A 15,750-nucleotide genomic window follows, 5' to 3' on the forward strand; every position below is an offset into this window, starting at 1 on the left:
TTCAAGATAAACCAAACTATAATCCATGGGCATAAGACCCATTCGATAGAATGGAATCTTTAATCTTATTGGTAGAGTAACGACTAATAGAAAGAGTTGTTTATCACAGGTTAACATACGCGGCAAGTTTGATTCCGTGATTCTTCTTTATTTTATAAAATATTTATTTATTAAACCTGATGATGTAAATTTAATTAAATTCTGCTTAAATTAGTATTAAAAATATTTCAATTATACTTTATTATGGATGGATCATACGGTGTACCCTGAAAAGGTGATCCTTCTGCGTTCCATGCTTTCTTCATAATTTCCTCCATTTTCTAAAAACAAATATTCATTTATTATTAACATTGATTTTTATATAAGAATCTTGTTGTTGTTGTTGTTTTTTTTTTTTTTGATAATAAATAAAATTACCAATTGATCCGACGTAGGTTTGCCAAGAAGTTTTTGTTGATGATTCCACATTAATTCTTCTACTTTCATCTGTTCGGTCAAACCCATTTCATCTAAATTTCTTGAACAATCTATTTTATTCAGCTCTATCTTAGGTTCTTCAGTAATAAGGGCATCCCACCATCGTTCGGATACTTTCTCAAGATGTATCTATAAACAGAAGATAAGCATACAATGCTCAGCTACTTTAGATGTTTAGATACTTCCTATCCATATTCCACACATATAGTATGTATCCAGTGGGTTTGAATTTGTTTCAACGCACACTAATATATCCAGATACTAAACTCCATACGGATTCATCTTTCTTTGTTTTAAATATTAGTTCACCCTCAAAGATGGTAGTCCAATCAAGATTCTTGATAACTTCGTTGCATGTTTCTTCATGTTCCTGTCGTGCTTCAATTTTTATTCTTTGAGTTTCTATAGTAACTCGAAGATCTTTAGGTTTCAAGGTCAATTTTGGAAGTTTTATAAGTACATCTAAATCAGTGATTGTCTGAGACCAAATATAATTGTCCCTTATTGCTCCATTATAACTGTCCGATGGTTGTAATGGTCTTATACTATTATTTTCATTTTGTACTTTATTTTTGATATCTTTAGATGTTCCAACCTCAATTTCTTGTGAAACACATGGTAACATATCTTCTTGTAATGTAGTCATTACATTATCTTGCAATGAACTACATAATTTGTTGCTTTCATTCAAACCTTCTGACATTGATATAACTTCAGTTCAAACTAGTTTAATTTTTAACAAATAACCAAACAAAAGAATATTTTTTTTCTTCTTTGATTTTAATCAATATAAGATAATATGATGAATAAATTTAATGTAAAATGTCTGTTCTGTTCTGTAAAAAAAAAATAAAAATAAAAACATGTTAAAACAAATGTTTATAAGATAAAATATTTCATAATCATAATATTGTTGACAATTCATTTTAATATCAAGATTTATGATACTGTAAAGACTTACCACTTTAATCAAAGAAAATTCAAAATTCTTTTAAATAACAATTGATGTATTATCTTCAAAATAAACCTTTAAAAATGCCCACATTGTATTATAATCATCGTTTACAACTTTACATCGTGTTGCATAGAGATAGAAAGTGAAGTTAGTAACTTAACATGAAAGGTTAAAATAAATTGATCGAAAATGTACATAGAAATAGTTTTATTATTATTTTTTTTGTGTTATTTTTATGAACATAAATGAAATTATCATAATTATTATAGTATATTTATCATACTTTCATTGATAAAATTAAATCAGTGTTTAAATAATCAGTATCAATCAATCTTTCTTTTTTTCATAAATGAATTGATGAAAAACGCTAACTAGTGGCACAATGGTTGTACTATTTTGATTTTACATATTTATGTGACGTCACAAAGCCAATTGTCTTTTCTTTTATTTATATATATATATATATATATATATATATATATATATATATTATTTTTTTTTTTTGGTTTATAATTCATATAACAATTAAAAATGTATCCAATTACATCAAATAATTGTTTGAAAATTTTTGAAAGTATATATATATATATACCGGTTGAATTATAATTTATAATATATATATATATATTGTAACGATAAATTTATTTCAATAAAATTAGTAATGTGTTAGAGATACTTATATATTTAAATATTTAAAAACGAATGTTAATTATTATTAAATATTTTGAATGATGGTACGGAGAACAACAACATGTGCACATAATAATGGTTTTTTCATTTTTTTTTTGTAATATTTGTAATATATTACAATATAGCATTAACAGTACTAAAAATATAAATTTGATTTTTCCTTATAATTTTAAAACATATAATTATTTATCCATTACATATAATAAAGTACAAAGTGAAATGTCAGCACCTTCTTAACGATTAATATATATATATATTTTTTTCTTCTTTTAATTATTATGTTTTTTTTTTCTCTTCATTTATATGAAACTGTTCTCTGAAAGAATACATATACCATTATTAATAATGTTTTGTTTTTTTTTTGGTTTTTTTTTGTTTTTTTATATCCAAAAGTAACGTTAAATATATAATTATTTATTGTACTTATTTTAATATGTTAATTAATAAATGCTTAGATTCATCAAAAAATTTGAAACGCGAATTACTTTATCATATTATTTATGTTATTTTTAAAGATGTGTGTGTTGGTGTGTGTGTGTGTTTGTATGTGTGATTGAATTGATTTTTTTTCTTTCTTTTTTTTACAATAGTGTATGCAACAGTCTTAATTTGTACAAATAAGGCAACACATTACATTAGTGTTATGTTTATGCAATATATTGATTTAGAACATTCAATTCTAGAGTATTTAGGTTTATAATTTAACACAGTTTATTTTAAATGAGACCAATGTGTTTTTTTCAATTGGTCTCAAGATGCTGCCGTCTAATATAAAAATCATAAAAATATATGTAAAAGATGGCCTTAATATATAATAGGCCACATAATTCGGTCACTTATTAGCTATAAAAAATTTAAGTATATTGTTTGGTTTTGGTTTGCTAGTTGTGGGCCATGATCGATTGACTTCTCTTTGTAATTCAGCAGGTAAGGTCTTACGATTCGTGGTATCCGTTTTTGGTGATATTTGCATTGGCGTAGATTCAAGCCTTAAACCTGCCATTTCATTGCTCGGAGTTTCTCTACGACCATTTAACCATACTTCTAATTTTGTTTTTTTTAATTGTGGTTCTACCTCACTCAAAAGATCGTCTTCTGTACATTGATTGCTACTAATAGTCAATTTTGATATTGGAGATCCATTAATGCCGGATAATGATGAATTTGACAAACTTGTTGCAGATACGGAATGCTCAGAGCCATCATTGCTATCCTGATTTATACTCATTGGTGACCCCAAACTAATATCGCAAATACCTTCCTCTGAACTAATATCCAAAATAGATTGAACGGCTACTTGTTTTCTTAAGAAGGATGTAATACTACTACGACCATAAGATCTTTCTTCGAATTTAGTAAAAGCAACTCCTAGAAGAGTCAAGTGAAATGGTTTAGAAATATCAACTGCACGATGAAACAGTTTCATAGCTAGGGTTAACATTTTAGCATGGTCATAAACACCAGATTTAGATGAAGGTAACAAATGTTTTGGTAAAGCACACTGTCTGGTCTCTCTTTTCGGTTTATTGAAATCGTGCTTTCTTACTGTTATTCTCATTGCAATTGGAATTCTACCATCTTCAGTAGCTAATTCTGTTAATCTTCGTAATAATGCACTGAGTCGTTGTTCCACTTCACCCACTAATGATACACTTTTAAAGCCATCTTCTATACCTATAGATTGTTTTTTTGCAGATGGTTTTACAGCAGTTTCATCAATACCTTCTGCATTATCTTTCAATTTTCTAGCCAGATCTTTGCCAATCTTTAATTCTAATTCGTCTAATGGTATTTTGCGCAAATCATCAACTGTTCTGATATTTTTTGATATTAACAATTCTTTAGTTTTCAATCCCACCCCAGGTATTTTAGATACTGAATCTAAAGTGGATAATAACTTTGACGCACTACAGGGAAATATTAATGTTTGTTGATTAGGTTTATACAAAGATCCTGCCAATTTTGCTAATAATTTGTTATGCGCTATTCCAGCGCTTGTTGTTATTTTTAATTCCTTCCAAACACGATCTCTTATTTTAGATGCAATTTTGGTTGCTATCGTTAATCGTAAATGGCAGCCACATGGGCATTCTTCATCAGTTAATTCAAAAACATTGCCAATTATATTTGATGAATCATCTTCTTCAATCGTATCGCCAAAATTTTCATTAGACTCATCGTTGGATGAAATATATTTTTCTACGATCGATGTTACATCCAGAAAATTATCGTCCAAACCTAACCTCTCAACTAATGGAGTAAATTCATGTAATATTTCCATTATTTTAGCTGAAACCTGACGATATGCTGTTAAATCTTCACCATTAACCAAAGCCAATTCTGGACATAAACGTAAGGCGTCTTGCACTGGCATACATTTTCTGATACCATAACTACGTGCAATATAATTACTTGTTACAACCATGTTTTTTTGTTGTACACCGAATGGTTTGCCATCATATTCTGGATGTCGTAACATTTCAACTTGTGCATAAAAACAATCGACATCCAAGTGAATTATACATCTTGGATGACGTATAATATCATATTCGTAAGAGGTATCCATTGATAGAAAATATTGCATGTATATCTTGAATCTTATGATGTGATGATTATTATTAATATTACTACTCAATTTCTCATATGTTGCATTTCCATTATAAATATTAATTATCTATAATACATAAAGAATAAATATTAATATCATAATATGTGTAAAATTGTTCTTATAATAATTAATCATTTTTTGGTTAGGGTATCCATTATTCACCATATCAATAAAATAATTGTATACATGCATGTTATACAAATCTATTAACTAAAAGTATGATTATTTTAGGTTATAATAATATTAAATAAAGAAAATATTTCCTTACCTTTTATAATATAGATTCAAACAATTATACAATATGCTAGAAATTTTCTTTCGCACAGATATCACTCAGCTCTCGTATTTTAGTTGCACATATTTTTCAATAGGTTATTTATCAATCGTAAATACGTAATATACTTTTCAATGAATTTTATGTTAACATTTTAAAGTAAACACTAACATTAAACATTTTGTTTGTATACATGACCTAGTGCGTATATGCAAAATTAGGTTATGGCAGAAATATTTCAACGTATATATTCATATACGTCTCTTTATTCTGAATAGCGCGCTTGCGCGTATATATTATAAATAATAGTATATATATCTTCAAAGTTTATCTTCCGTATTAACATATCATTCTTTTAACCGACTTATTTAACAAAATATGAAAGGTAGTGTTAACAAATCAAAATATTTCATTTAGAAATTCTCAATGCAATTCTTCACTTATTTTAATGTACTAATGGTAAGTGTGTATTAACAAAGGGCATATTTCTGGTAACTTCCCTAGGGGACACTATATGCCAACACGTGGTTACAAATTTGTCAAAATTTAATTCAATTTTTTATTTCTAATTATAAATATTATATTTTATTTATAATATAATTTAAAATTATATTCTATTATATAATTTCAATAAATATATTGGACAAATGAGAATATAAAGTATAATACCTTTAGTAATTTTATAGATCCATTCCTGTGCGTTCGATTGATGCGCCATCTGTATCATAAAGAAATGTACTAGATGTGTTCAGTATTGTAATATTTATTAATTACTTTATAATTGTACGCAATAATAATCAAGTTTTAAAAAATGTATCATTAAATAACAATTATATTCTAATTTCAATCAATTATATATTGTGTTTAGGTTAAATTCTAAATTAATTTTGTAATAAATACAACGTATATAAATTTGCAATTGATTATCGGAATAGTTAATCTTTTGGGTGTTGTTAAAAAGACAGTTTATATACTTACGTGTCATACAAATGTGTTTTGTTGTGAAAGTTTGATGTACGAAAATAATTCAAATTATTATTAAAATAAAAAACGAAGAATGTTACAATTAGATTATTATTTTACAATGGGTACGTATTATTATTATTATTAATTAACATTATGAATTCGGAAGTTCATTGCCACAAATACCAAATCCTGTCATTGTTCCCATCTCTGAGCGCAGTCCTTTAATTCGCGGTCTTTCCATTATGGATACGTATATTTATATATTTTAATTAAATTTTAATAAAATCATAATAATCATCATCATCATCATCATTTTGAATATATATTTATCATTTGTCATTTCCATTAATTTGAATATTATACATGCTCATGTTAAACAATATTATATTTGTTATTAGTAAATGTTTGAAAAGTGTGTGAATAATCTTCTTTATTTTAATTAAATTACATTTATCTTTCAGCGTGGGTGTACGTGGCTTCTGTTGGATGGTATATTGTTGCTTCATCCATTGTTTTATGGTATACTTATCCATATATCAAAGATAAATATATCAAATGGAAAATTAAGAAAGATGAGGAAGAATATGCAGCAAAATATCACAAAAGTAAGGTTATATTTTGACAAATGTAATATATAAGCTAAATCAATTAACATTTCAATTTTATATTGTAATAAAGTAATTAATTAATTAACTTTTCATATTTAAGAGTGGTACATATTTGTGGTACACTGGTTGGTGTTCATTCAAGGAATTGTATCACAGATGTGAACCTGGTAATCAATGTGACAAATGAGTTCTTGATTCTAATTGAAACCTTTTTTTACATATTTCATTTAAAAACAAGCATTTCATACAATGTGTTTCAATATTGAACATAATTAATGCATTCACATAATGCATTTCATATAATGCAGTTCAATATCAAAGATTTAATACATTGTATGTTATAAATGTTTGAATATTTTGCTTCAAAACAAACGAAAACTTTTCTTAAATCTTTTCTTGCATATTTGATTTGAAAACAAGCATTTCATGCAATGTGTTTCAATATTGAACACTTAATGCATTTCATATAATGTTGTTCAATATCAAAGACTTAATGCATTGTATGTTATAAATGTTTGAATATTTGTTTCAAAACAAACCAAAACATTTCTTAAATTATCTGCTTTTAATATAACAAATTAAGGTATTTATTGTACAAACATTTATTAGTCAAGTATTTGACAATTAAAATGAATGTTGATAGAGATACAAATATAAATAAATAGACTCGATATGAATAATTTATACGAATGAAAAAAAAGATATGTAATATATTAATTAATTATACTGATCTTTTTTTGTAGATCCTGACATTGCACTGCAGACAGCGTTAAAGATTGAAGCTGCTAGACAAAAAATGCAGGAAGATTATACGAAACAAACTTTAATAGTAAAGAAACAAATGGAAGAAGTATGTACGAGTATTAAATTTTCAACATAGAAGGGATATTGGTACTTACGTATTAACGCCATCGCAACAAAAATTTTGCTAATGCGCCAATCTACACCATAAATTGTTGCGACAAATTATAGGATAAAAAACTTGATTTAAAATCGAAACACTTTGAAAATTCAAAACAGTCTCTATTTTCTTTCACCTGATGCTGTCGCCATAACCCTGACGAAACCCTGACGCAACCCTGACAGTTGCTGTGTGCAAACAACAAGGTTGTTGTATGCGAACAACAAGATTGCTCTTTATTGGCGCATTAGCGAAATTTTATGCTGCGATGGCGTTAATACTTAACTACCGAAGGAATATTTATCAAGAAAATGATTGATTTTATTTGTTTATTGTTTTATTAGTTGAAGAAAAAGGAAAAAGAAGCTGGTAATTGTCAAGATGGTAATATTTTGGGTCATGGAAGTAAAGATGAAGCATCAACATCAAAGGGACCCAAATCAAAATCATTCAAATCAGGTATTTTGTTATTTCATATATTTACTATGCCTATGTGCAAATTCCTTATATACATCTTTACAGAGTATAATCCATTAATGGGAGACAGTTCTCGAGGCTATAGGCCACCCAAGCGTAGTTGTTGTGGAAAGGGTGGATGTGGTTGATTATACGATAATGTGTGCCAATGGACAAACCTCCATTAATTTGATCTATTATGCAAACATTTTGAATTCTTCTTCTTCTTCTTCTTTTTTTTTTTTTTTTTTCGTTTTCTATTTTAAATAAAGAATTATTGAAAAAATTTGGTCACAATTTTAAAAATATTTAACAAGTAATTATTTGCAAAATATGACAAATTAAATGTAAGTATATAGTATTTACTTGTTATAAATATATATATGGATATCAATATTCTAATGTAAAATAAAATCATTTGTATACATTTGTATTATATATATATAATATAAACAATTTTATGTTGAAAATAAGCTCTAAAAAAAAAAAAGACAAAAAAATGAAATATAATTTAAGTTTCTTTTTATATCAACTCTGTTACTACGTATTTTTTTTTTTGTTTAAGTACAAGGGTTAAATTTATTAATTACATTATTAATTACTTAAACTTTTATCTAAGAAATTTGTTAAAAAAAAAAAAAAAAGAAAAAAAAAACGATGGCAGTTTTTTTTAGGATTGTATTACGATAATATATAATGCAACTATATAAGATATAATTAATATATTACATTCCACTCGAGTAAATAGACTCTGAGAAGATAACGTTGATAATAATAATAATAATAATAATAATAATAATTCCGATGATTGTGCTTATGTCAATCAAATATGTCATATTGACATATTGTCATTAGTTTGTTATTCTTGTTGTCATTTAAATAATAACGGTTATCACACTGTGTATTATTTGTGCGTTACTCAAACCATATCGTATTCGTGCAAATTCATTACAATATACAAGAATATTATTATTATTCTTCTTCTTTCTCGATAATTGTTTTTACTTATAAATTAGAATCTTAGGAATCAATCATGTTTTTTGTTTTTTTTTTTGTTTCATTGTGATACATTACAAATGCAAATGTAATTTCAAAATATAATGAAAACTAATGAGAATTATATTTTATTCTTTATTTCGTATCATCATCGGTAATGTTTGTTATAAAACGATATACGTATATCATTTTGATGTTTTAAATGATGTCACTTAACTCTTTGGGACACGGTGGGGGTGGGGTGGGGTGGGTGGGGGGGGATTTTTTTGATACATCTTAATGCACGTTGGGAACATTTTTTAGTCCCATCTCGAAATATTATTGCAATTTCTACAAGTGCTCATGAGAGTTTCTATTTTTATCTTATTTATGCAAAGCAATTGTTTATTAAATTTATAATTAATATTTTTGTTGATTAAATGATATCTCTTTATTAATAAAAAATATATCAATGTTATTTCATTTAAAACGTAAGAACAAATTTTTTTTTATGCAACATAGGGCTATTTTATTATTTCAAATTCCTTTGTCGCAAAGAGTTAAACGATTGTTTTTCAGAAATCTCTTTATACAATCGTGTCATCATACGTAAAGCATCGATTTGTTTGCTTTTTTCTTTTTATTTTATATCATATATATATATGTATTTGTCTTCTTTTTCTTTCTTTTTCATTCTATATCGAAATTACACGATATAAGATTTTTTTGTTTTGTTTGTTTATTTTGTTGTCAGTCTCTTTCGTAAAATTAACGAATATCCGGTGATTTTCTAATAAATACAATTGTTGTTACGATTTTAGATATAGTTTTTTTGTCTTAGATGATGTTATTTACAAAATACAAAAATTATAATATATCAAATAAAATGAAATAAAAAGATTCAAATATGTAAATTGTAATATATAAATCCATTACACATGGATTTATGTAAGAAAACGTCTTGATTTGTAAATGGCGACGAATTGAAACACATACATATATATATATATATATATATATATGTATGTAATTATACGCATCATAATGTATAAAATAGAATGATCAAAATTGTATTAACCAGTTAAGCGTGTTTGACGACTATATTCGTCATCGCTTGATTATCGCGATACACACAACGGAACGCACTTTGTGCACAGATCGTCACACTTTAACTGGTTAATTTAGTTTTTTTTTATTTCCTCTTCCATTCTTTCTTCTGTTTTCATCGTTAGACTAATGCAGGGATCGGCAACCTGCGGCTCGCGAGCCACGTGCGGCTCATTGGATGTGAAACTGCGGCTCGCGAGTCACATGCGGCTCTTTGGATGTGAAACTGCGGCTCGCGAGCCACATGCGACTCTTTAGATGTGAAACTGCGGCTCTTTAGTTAAGAAAAAGTTTAAAATCGTTTTGAATCGATTAACGAGGATTAGGCACTGATAGATAAATAGATTAGTTTTTTTTTTTTTTTAATCAAAAAACTAATTTCATTTATGCGAGTACTATTTTTAAATTTTGTGGCTCTTGAAAAACTGAAATTTTGTAAATTGTAATTCTAAGCTCTTCCGATTCAAAAGGTTGCCAACCCCTGGACTAATGTCTAATTAAATCTCTGACAGATTTTTGTTATTATTATTAGTATCGTTTAAAAGCGGAAGAAAAAAAGAAATTGAAAAGCTAATAATCAATTGACAAAAAATTGTTTATAACAAAATTTTGCTACAGTATAAATATATATATATATATATATATATATGTATATACTTAAATACAATTACATATGCGCATAAGTACGTTCAAATTCATTCGCAAGAATTGAATTTCCATGGTGGTTTTGTTTTTGTTTTTATTTTATTTTATTCTGTTAGAATAATTTGATCGTACGACGACGATGAACGACGACGATGACGATGACGATGACGATGACGATGATAACGGCAACGATAACACGATTGATATAATTAGCCGTGTAATATTTTTATCTTTCATTTTATTTTATAATTAATTTTTTTTTTTAATTATATTAGTCTCATTTTATTTTTTATTTTTATTTTTATTCTTTCATTTCTTTATTTTATTTTTTTAAAAAGTATGCACTACAATGAGGATCCTACATATTAGCATTTATTTACAGATTCGTCGTTTAATCGCTAAACTTAATTTATAATTGAACGTAATAATAATAATAATAATAATTAATTAATTAATTAATTATGAATAGCTTATTAAATTATGGCAGTTTCGAAAAATTCAACGAACGTAGACCTTCCCATTTCGTTTCTTTCTACGATATTAATGATATGAATTACTTTTATTTTTATTTTTATTTTTTTTTTCATTATTTCTTCACCTTCTTCTTCTTCTTTTATTCTTTTACTACAGTTCTACAATTTTAATGTATTTATCTTATCCATTTTGTCGTAGTTACAAAAGTTCTATGAACTTTAACACGTTGAACGCCACGTCAGTCATCGATGACTGACAATAAACTTTACGTTTAAGCCGTGTCAGTCATTGATGACTGACACAAGTACAGTCATTTCAATACAAAGTAACACATGTGGCCTGACGAGAATTCCCATTAGAATTCGTGTGACGTTAAACGTGTTTAAACGTCGATTACATGAATTTCGTTCGGTCCATTCGTGTAATGAGGGACGATGTCTTGAAGATAATTAATCAAATAATTAACAAACAAAAAAAAAAAATGACATGAATGATGAGAGGGGAACAAAATGTAAGTGTAAGAAGAGTAAAGAAATGAGATGAAATAAAAAAGTATTATGCGAGGATGACCATTTTTTAGGTTTCAAGATCAACAAAGGTTACGAACGTGAAGAACAACTTTGCACACAACGGCGACGAAGAAGCTTCTTTTGTTTGGACGTTTCTAATATTTTTTGTTTTTTTTTTTTTTTGGTTTTCTTTTTTTAAACATAGATTTTATATATATATATATATATCATATTTCTGTTATTTATACAGAAGATAATTCTTTTTTTTCTTTCTTTTCTATTACAAAATTGATTTATTAATAAGATCAATTTGTTTTATAGCAGTGTAATTAGTTTCAGTCAATTCATTTATAAAATGTGACCATTTATTTTCTACTTTTTTTTTTTTTTTACGATTATTTATTTATTCTAATTTTTTTTTAAAGATTGTTTATTTAATTTTGTTACTTGCTGTAAATGAACTGATTTGTTTTGTTGTTTATTATTATTATTATTGTTATTATTTTACTTTATTTATTAACTTTTGTTTGGTTTATTTCTGTTAATAAGAAAGTGGTGTTGAACACTTTGACTGAAATCATGTTTTTTACAGGATGTCACAGTATTATTTTTATTATTTAAATGAATATAGTTGAGAAAATAATCATAAATTGATGTTAACACGTTCCATGCCACGTGTACCACCAATGGTACACTTACCATTAAACATATTTATTGAATGCACTGAAAATGAATGTTTATAACAAATTAAATTCTGTAAGTTAATATTCCTATTAAAATATTGATGCATTGTACAAACTGCTGTATAAAACAATGCACATAAGTTTGTTTAAATTGTTAGGTTTACAGTAATTAATAATTATATGTAATGGTTAATTTAGTTCAAACAATATGGCTTCAATAATAAGACTGGCCTGTAAATATATGTTTATAACAAATTAAATTCTGTAAATGAATATTCCTATTAAAATATTGATGCATTGTACAAAATGCAGTATAAAACAATGCACATAAATTTGTTTAAATTGTTAGGTTTACAGTAATTAATAATTATATGTAATGGTTAATTTAGTTCAAACAATATGGCTTCAATAAGAAGAATGGCCTGTAAATATATGTTTATAACAAATTAAATTCTGTAAGTGAATATTCCTATTAAAATATTGATGCATTGTACAAAATGTTGTATAAAACAATGCACATAAGTTTGTTTAAATTTTTACATTTACAGTAATTAATAATTACATGTAATGGTTGATTTTGTTCAAGCAAAATTAAATGGCTTGTAAATATATGTTTATAACAAATTGAATTCTGTAAGTGAATATTCCTATTAAAATATTGATGCATTGTACAAAATGCTGTATAAAACAATGCACATAAGTTTGTCTAAATTGTTACATTAACAATAATTAATAATTACATGTAATAATTGATTTTATTCAAACAAAATTAAATGGCTGAATACCTGAATGACAAGTCAAGTGAAAAAGGCCTGGCACAGAACGTGTTAATACAAAATTGTAATTGTTTAACAGGCTACTTTTTATTTCAAAGTATCTTCTGTATATTGTTCATATTTAAATACACTAATTTTCAATTGTCATTTAGTTTTTTTTACAATTGTAAAAGATTTATACACTCTGCTGATCATCAATGACCCACAATGGCGTCTCAAATACATTAATTTTCAATTTTCCATTTAGTTTCTTTTACAATTGTAAAAGGTTCATACGTCCTAGTGGTCATCAATGACCCACATACGCTGTGGTGGTCATCAATGACCCATTGTGGCATCTCAGAAGAAACTGTGGCCAGTCAAAGTGTTAATTTTGTGTTTGTTGACTTGTAAATGAACCGTTTTGTTTTATTGTTTTTATTATTATTTTACTTTCTTGATTTATTAATCATTTTTGTGTCGTTTATTTCTGTTAATAAGAAAGTTGTGTTTAAATTTAATGATGGAAAGTATAGAAAGAGAAAAAGAGAAAGAGAAAGGTGAAAGATTAGAGACAATGAATCAGAAAGAGATGAATGATTGATAAAAATGCACATGGAATAAGAAAAAGAATTGTTTGTTGTTGTGTGCAACTGTATAATCGAGTGTTCTCCATTTTTCTTTTTTTTATACACACATTACTACATTATACATGTTTTATTATTATTATTATTATTATTATTAATTTGTTTTAAAAGCTATTACAAATAATTACGCGTGAAAGTTTAATCTTTTTTTTTTTCAGGTTTTTTTTGTTTTTTTATTTATTTCTTCTTTTTCTTTTTGTTTATTCTCTCTGTCTCTCTTTCTCTAGAACATATCCCGTTAAACTATTTTCCCTATTACATTTTAATTTCATTAAAAATGAAATTACGAGATCCTTCGCCGTTATGGGGGGACGGGGGTGAGATTGGGGGTTGAGGGTAGGTGTTTGAAGGGGTCGTAAAAATAATAACCGTGCTCTCTCTCTCTCTTGTCTTTTTTTTGTTTTTTTGTTTTTTTGTTTCTCTTCATCTTCTTTTCCAACCATTTTCTTTCTCATCACGATATCGCGTTTAATTACTTTCGGAATTCTTGATTTTATCGAATTTTTTCTACGCTTATCTTTTCTCTCTCTCTCTCTCTCTCTCTCTCTCTTTTTCTCTCTTTCTCGTTCTTTCAGTCAGTGTGTTCGTGTTGATCTAACGAACGTTTCGTATAAGATATTATAATCATGTAAAAAAAAAAAACAAAAAAAGAAAAAAAAAGATAAAAAGGGGAAGAGAAAAGAATGCAACGTCGTTTGGATGAAAAATTTCAATAAAAAAATTTACCGGAATTTTGTTGTCGATAAAATAACTTTAAGAATAATTATACTGTATCACTTGCATATTACAAAATAATAATAATAATAATAATAATACTAATAATTATAATAATAATAATAATAATATTAAGAATAAGAAGAAGAAGATTAAAATAAAATCAAATTAAAAATTAAAAATTAAAAAATTTATCCTCGCAATATAAAAGTATGTGTTTTTCTTTTTTCAAGTATTCTTTTTATAATATTTAAATTTATTTTTGCAATATTTAAATTTAAATAAGATAAAATCAAAATTAAAATGAAAAAATGTAACTCAGATATTACAAAATAATAATAATAATAATAATAATATTAGGAATAAAATTAAAATAAAATCAAATTAAAAATGAAATAATGTATCCTCGCAATATAAAATATGTTTTTTTTTCCAAGGATTATTTTTACAATATTAAAATTTTTTTTTGCAATATTTAAATTTCAATAAGATAAAATAAAAATTAAAATGAAAAAATATAGCTTGGATATTACAAAATAATAATAATAATAATATTAATAATAATAATAATATTATTATTAAATATTAAATATTAAATATTAAAATTATTATTAATTAAATAATAATTTATTATATATATATATATATATATATATATATATATATATATATATATATATATATAAATTTATAATAAGAAAATTAAAATAAAATTAAATGAAAATGAAAATGAAAATGAAAAAAAAATCTATCCTTGCAATATAAAATGTTTTCTTTTTTTTTTGCACATGATTTTGTTTAATATCTCGTAAATTAAAATATTAATTATTATAAAATAATATAATAAATTTTAAATTATTATTATTATATAATAGTTATAATTAATTAAAAATAATATCAAGTCAGTCGTCCCTTCCGATAAAATATCATTCGAAAATAATCCCATCATTTTTTTTTTTATTATTATTACTATTACTATTATTATAATATTTTTATTATTATTATTATTATTATTATTATTATTATTATTATTATAATTATTATAATTATTGTTATTCTTTCCTTGTTTCATCTCGTAAAGCAAGTTTTTCAGGAAACACTGGGGAAGAGAAATTAAAAAAAAAAAAAAGTATATATATATATATATAAGCGCGTGTTTACCTGTAATAATATACATAATTTTCATTGTATATATATATACATACATATTTTACTGTGTGCCGTATTTGACTTTTATTCGTATTTTTTATTTTTTTATTTTTTATTTTTAAAGAACGTGGAAAATCGTGTTTTTATTTTTTTATTT

At 25.5% G+C, this 15,750-nt stretch overlaps 3 protein-coding genes across 3 annotated transcripts; 1 reads left to right on the plus strand and 2 right to left on the minus strand.

The window, feature by feature from the left end:
- Nucleotides 1-140: 140 nt before the first annotated feature.
- On the minus strand, nucleotides 141-1,831 carry LOC107071212 (nudC domain-containing protein 3). Its single transcript, XM_015330005.2, has 4 exons — nucleotides 1,439-1,831; nucleotides 722-1,313; nucleotides 418-606; nucleotides 141-320 (listed from the first exon to the last, which is right to left on the minus strand). The coding sequence occupies exons 2-4, from the start codon at nucleotides 1,178-1,180 to the stop codon at nucleotides 228-230; spliced, it is 741 nt and encodes a 246-aa protein (XP_015185491.2). The 5' UTR covers nucleotides 1,181-1,313; nucleotides 1,439-1,831; the 3' UTR covers nucleotides 141-227.
- A 639-nt stretch (nucleotides 1,832-2,470) lies between these two features.
- Nucleotides 2,471-5,473, minus strand: PolI (DNA polymerase iota). Its single transcript, XM_015330020.2, has 2 exons — nucleotides 4,999-5,473; nucleotides 2,471-4,796 (listed from the first exon to the last, which is right to left on the minus strand). Exon 2 carries the CDS (start codon nucleotides 4,704-4,706, stop codon nucleotides 2,955-2,957), a length of 1,752 nt encoding a protein of 583 aa, XP_015185506.2. The 5' UTR covers nucleotides 4,707-4,796; nucleotides 4,999-5,473; the 3' UTR covers nucleotides 2,471-2,954.
- A 288-nt stretch (nucleotides 5,474-5,761) lies between these two features.
- Nucleotides 5,762-10,376, plus strand: LOC107071214 (uncharacterized). The gene is made up of 5 exons (XM_015330006.2): nucleotides 5,762-6,092; nucleotides 6,432-6,575; nucleotides 7,322-7,428; nucleotides 7,824-7,938; nucleotides 8,002-10,376. The coding sequence occupies exons 1-5, from the start codon at nucleotides 6,062-6,064 to the stop codon at nucleotides 8,082-8,084; spliced, it is 480 nt and encodes a 159-aa protein (XP_015185492.1). The 5' UTR covers nucleotides 5,762-6,061; the 3' UTR covers nucleotides 8,085-10,376.
- Nucleotides 10,377-15,750: the final 5,374 nt, after the last annotated feature.

The sequence above is a fragment of the Polistes dominula genome, unplaced genomic scaffold (genome assembly GCF_049000335.1).
Source record: "Polistes dominula isolate Pdom_NZ unplaced genomic scaffold, Pdom_raw_medaka contig_26, whole genome shotgun sequence".
Taxonomy (NCBI): Eukaryota; Metazoa; Arthropoda; class Insecta; order Hymenoptera; family Vespidae; genus Polistes; species Polistes dominula.

What these genes read in the sequence shown, in the direction of transcription:
- LOC107071212 (XM_015330005.2), bottom strand. Translation starts at nt 1,180, where the DNA reads ATGTCAGAAGGTTTGAATGAAAGCAACAAATTATGTAGTTCATTGCAA. An exon ending in TAGTATCTGGATATATTAGT is followed by an intron (nt 607 to 721) that starts GTGCGTTGAAAC and finishes TTCTGTTTATAG; the next exon opens with ATACATCTTGAGAAAGTATC. An exon ending in AACCTACGTCGGATCAATTG is followed by an intron (nt 321 to 417) that starts GTAATTTTATTT and finishes ATTTGTTTTTAG; the next exon opens with AAAATGGAGGAAATTATGAA.
- PolI (XM_015330020.2), bottom strand. Translation starts at nt 4,706, where the DNA reads ATGCAATATTTTCTATCAATGGATACCTCTTACGAATATGATATTATA.
- LOC107071214 (XM_015330006.2), top strand. Translation starts at nt 6,062, where the DNA reads ATGTTACAATTAGATTATTATTTTACAATGG. An exon ending in TAAAGAAACAAATGGAAGAA is followed by an intron (nt 7,429 to 7,823) that starts GTATGTACGAGT and finishes TTGTTTTATTAG; the next exon opens with TTGAAGAAAAAGGAAAAAGA. An exon ending in ATCAAAATCATTCAAATCAG is followed by an intron (nt 7,939 to 8,001) that starts GTATTTTGTTAT and finishes ACATCTTTACAG; the next exon opens with AGTATAATCCATTAATGGGA.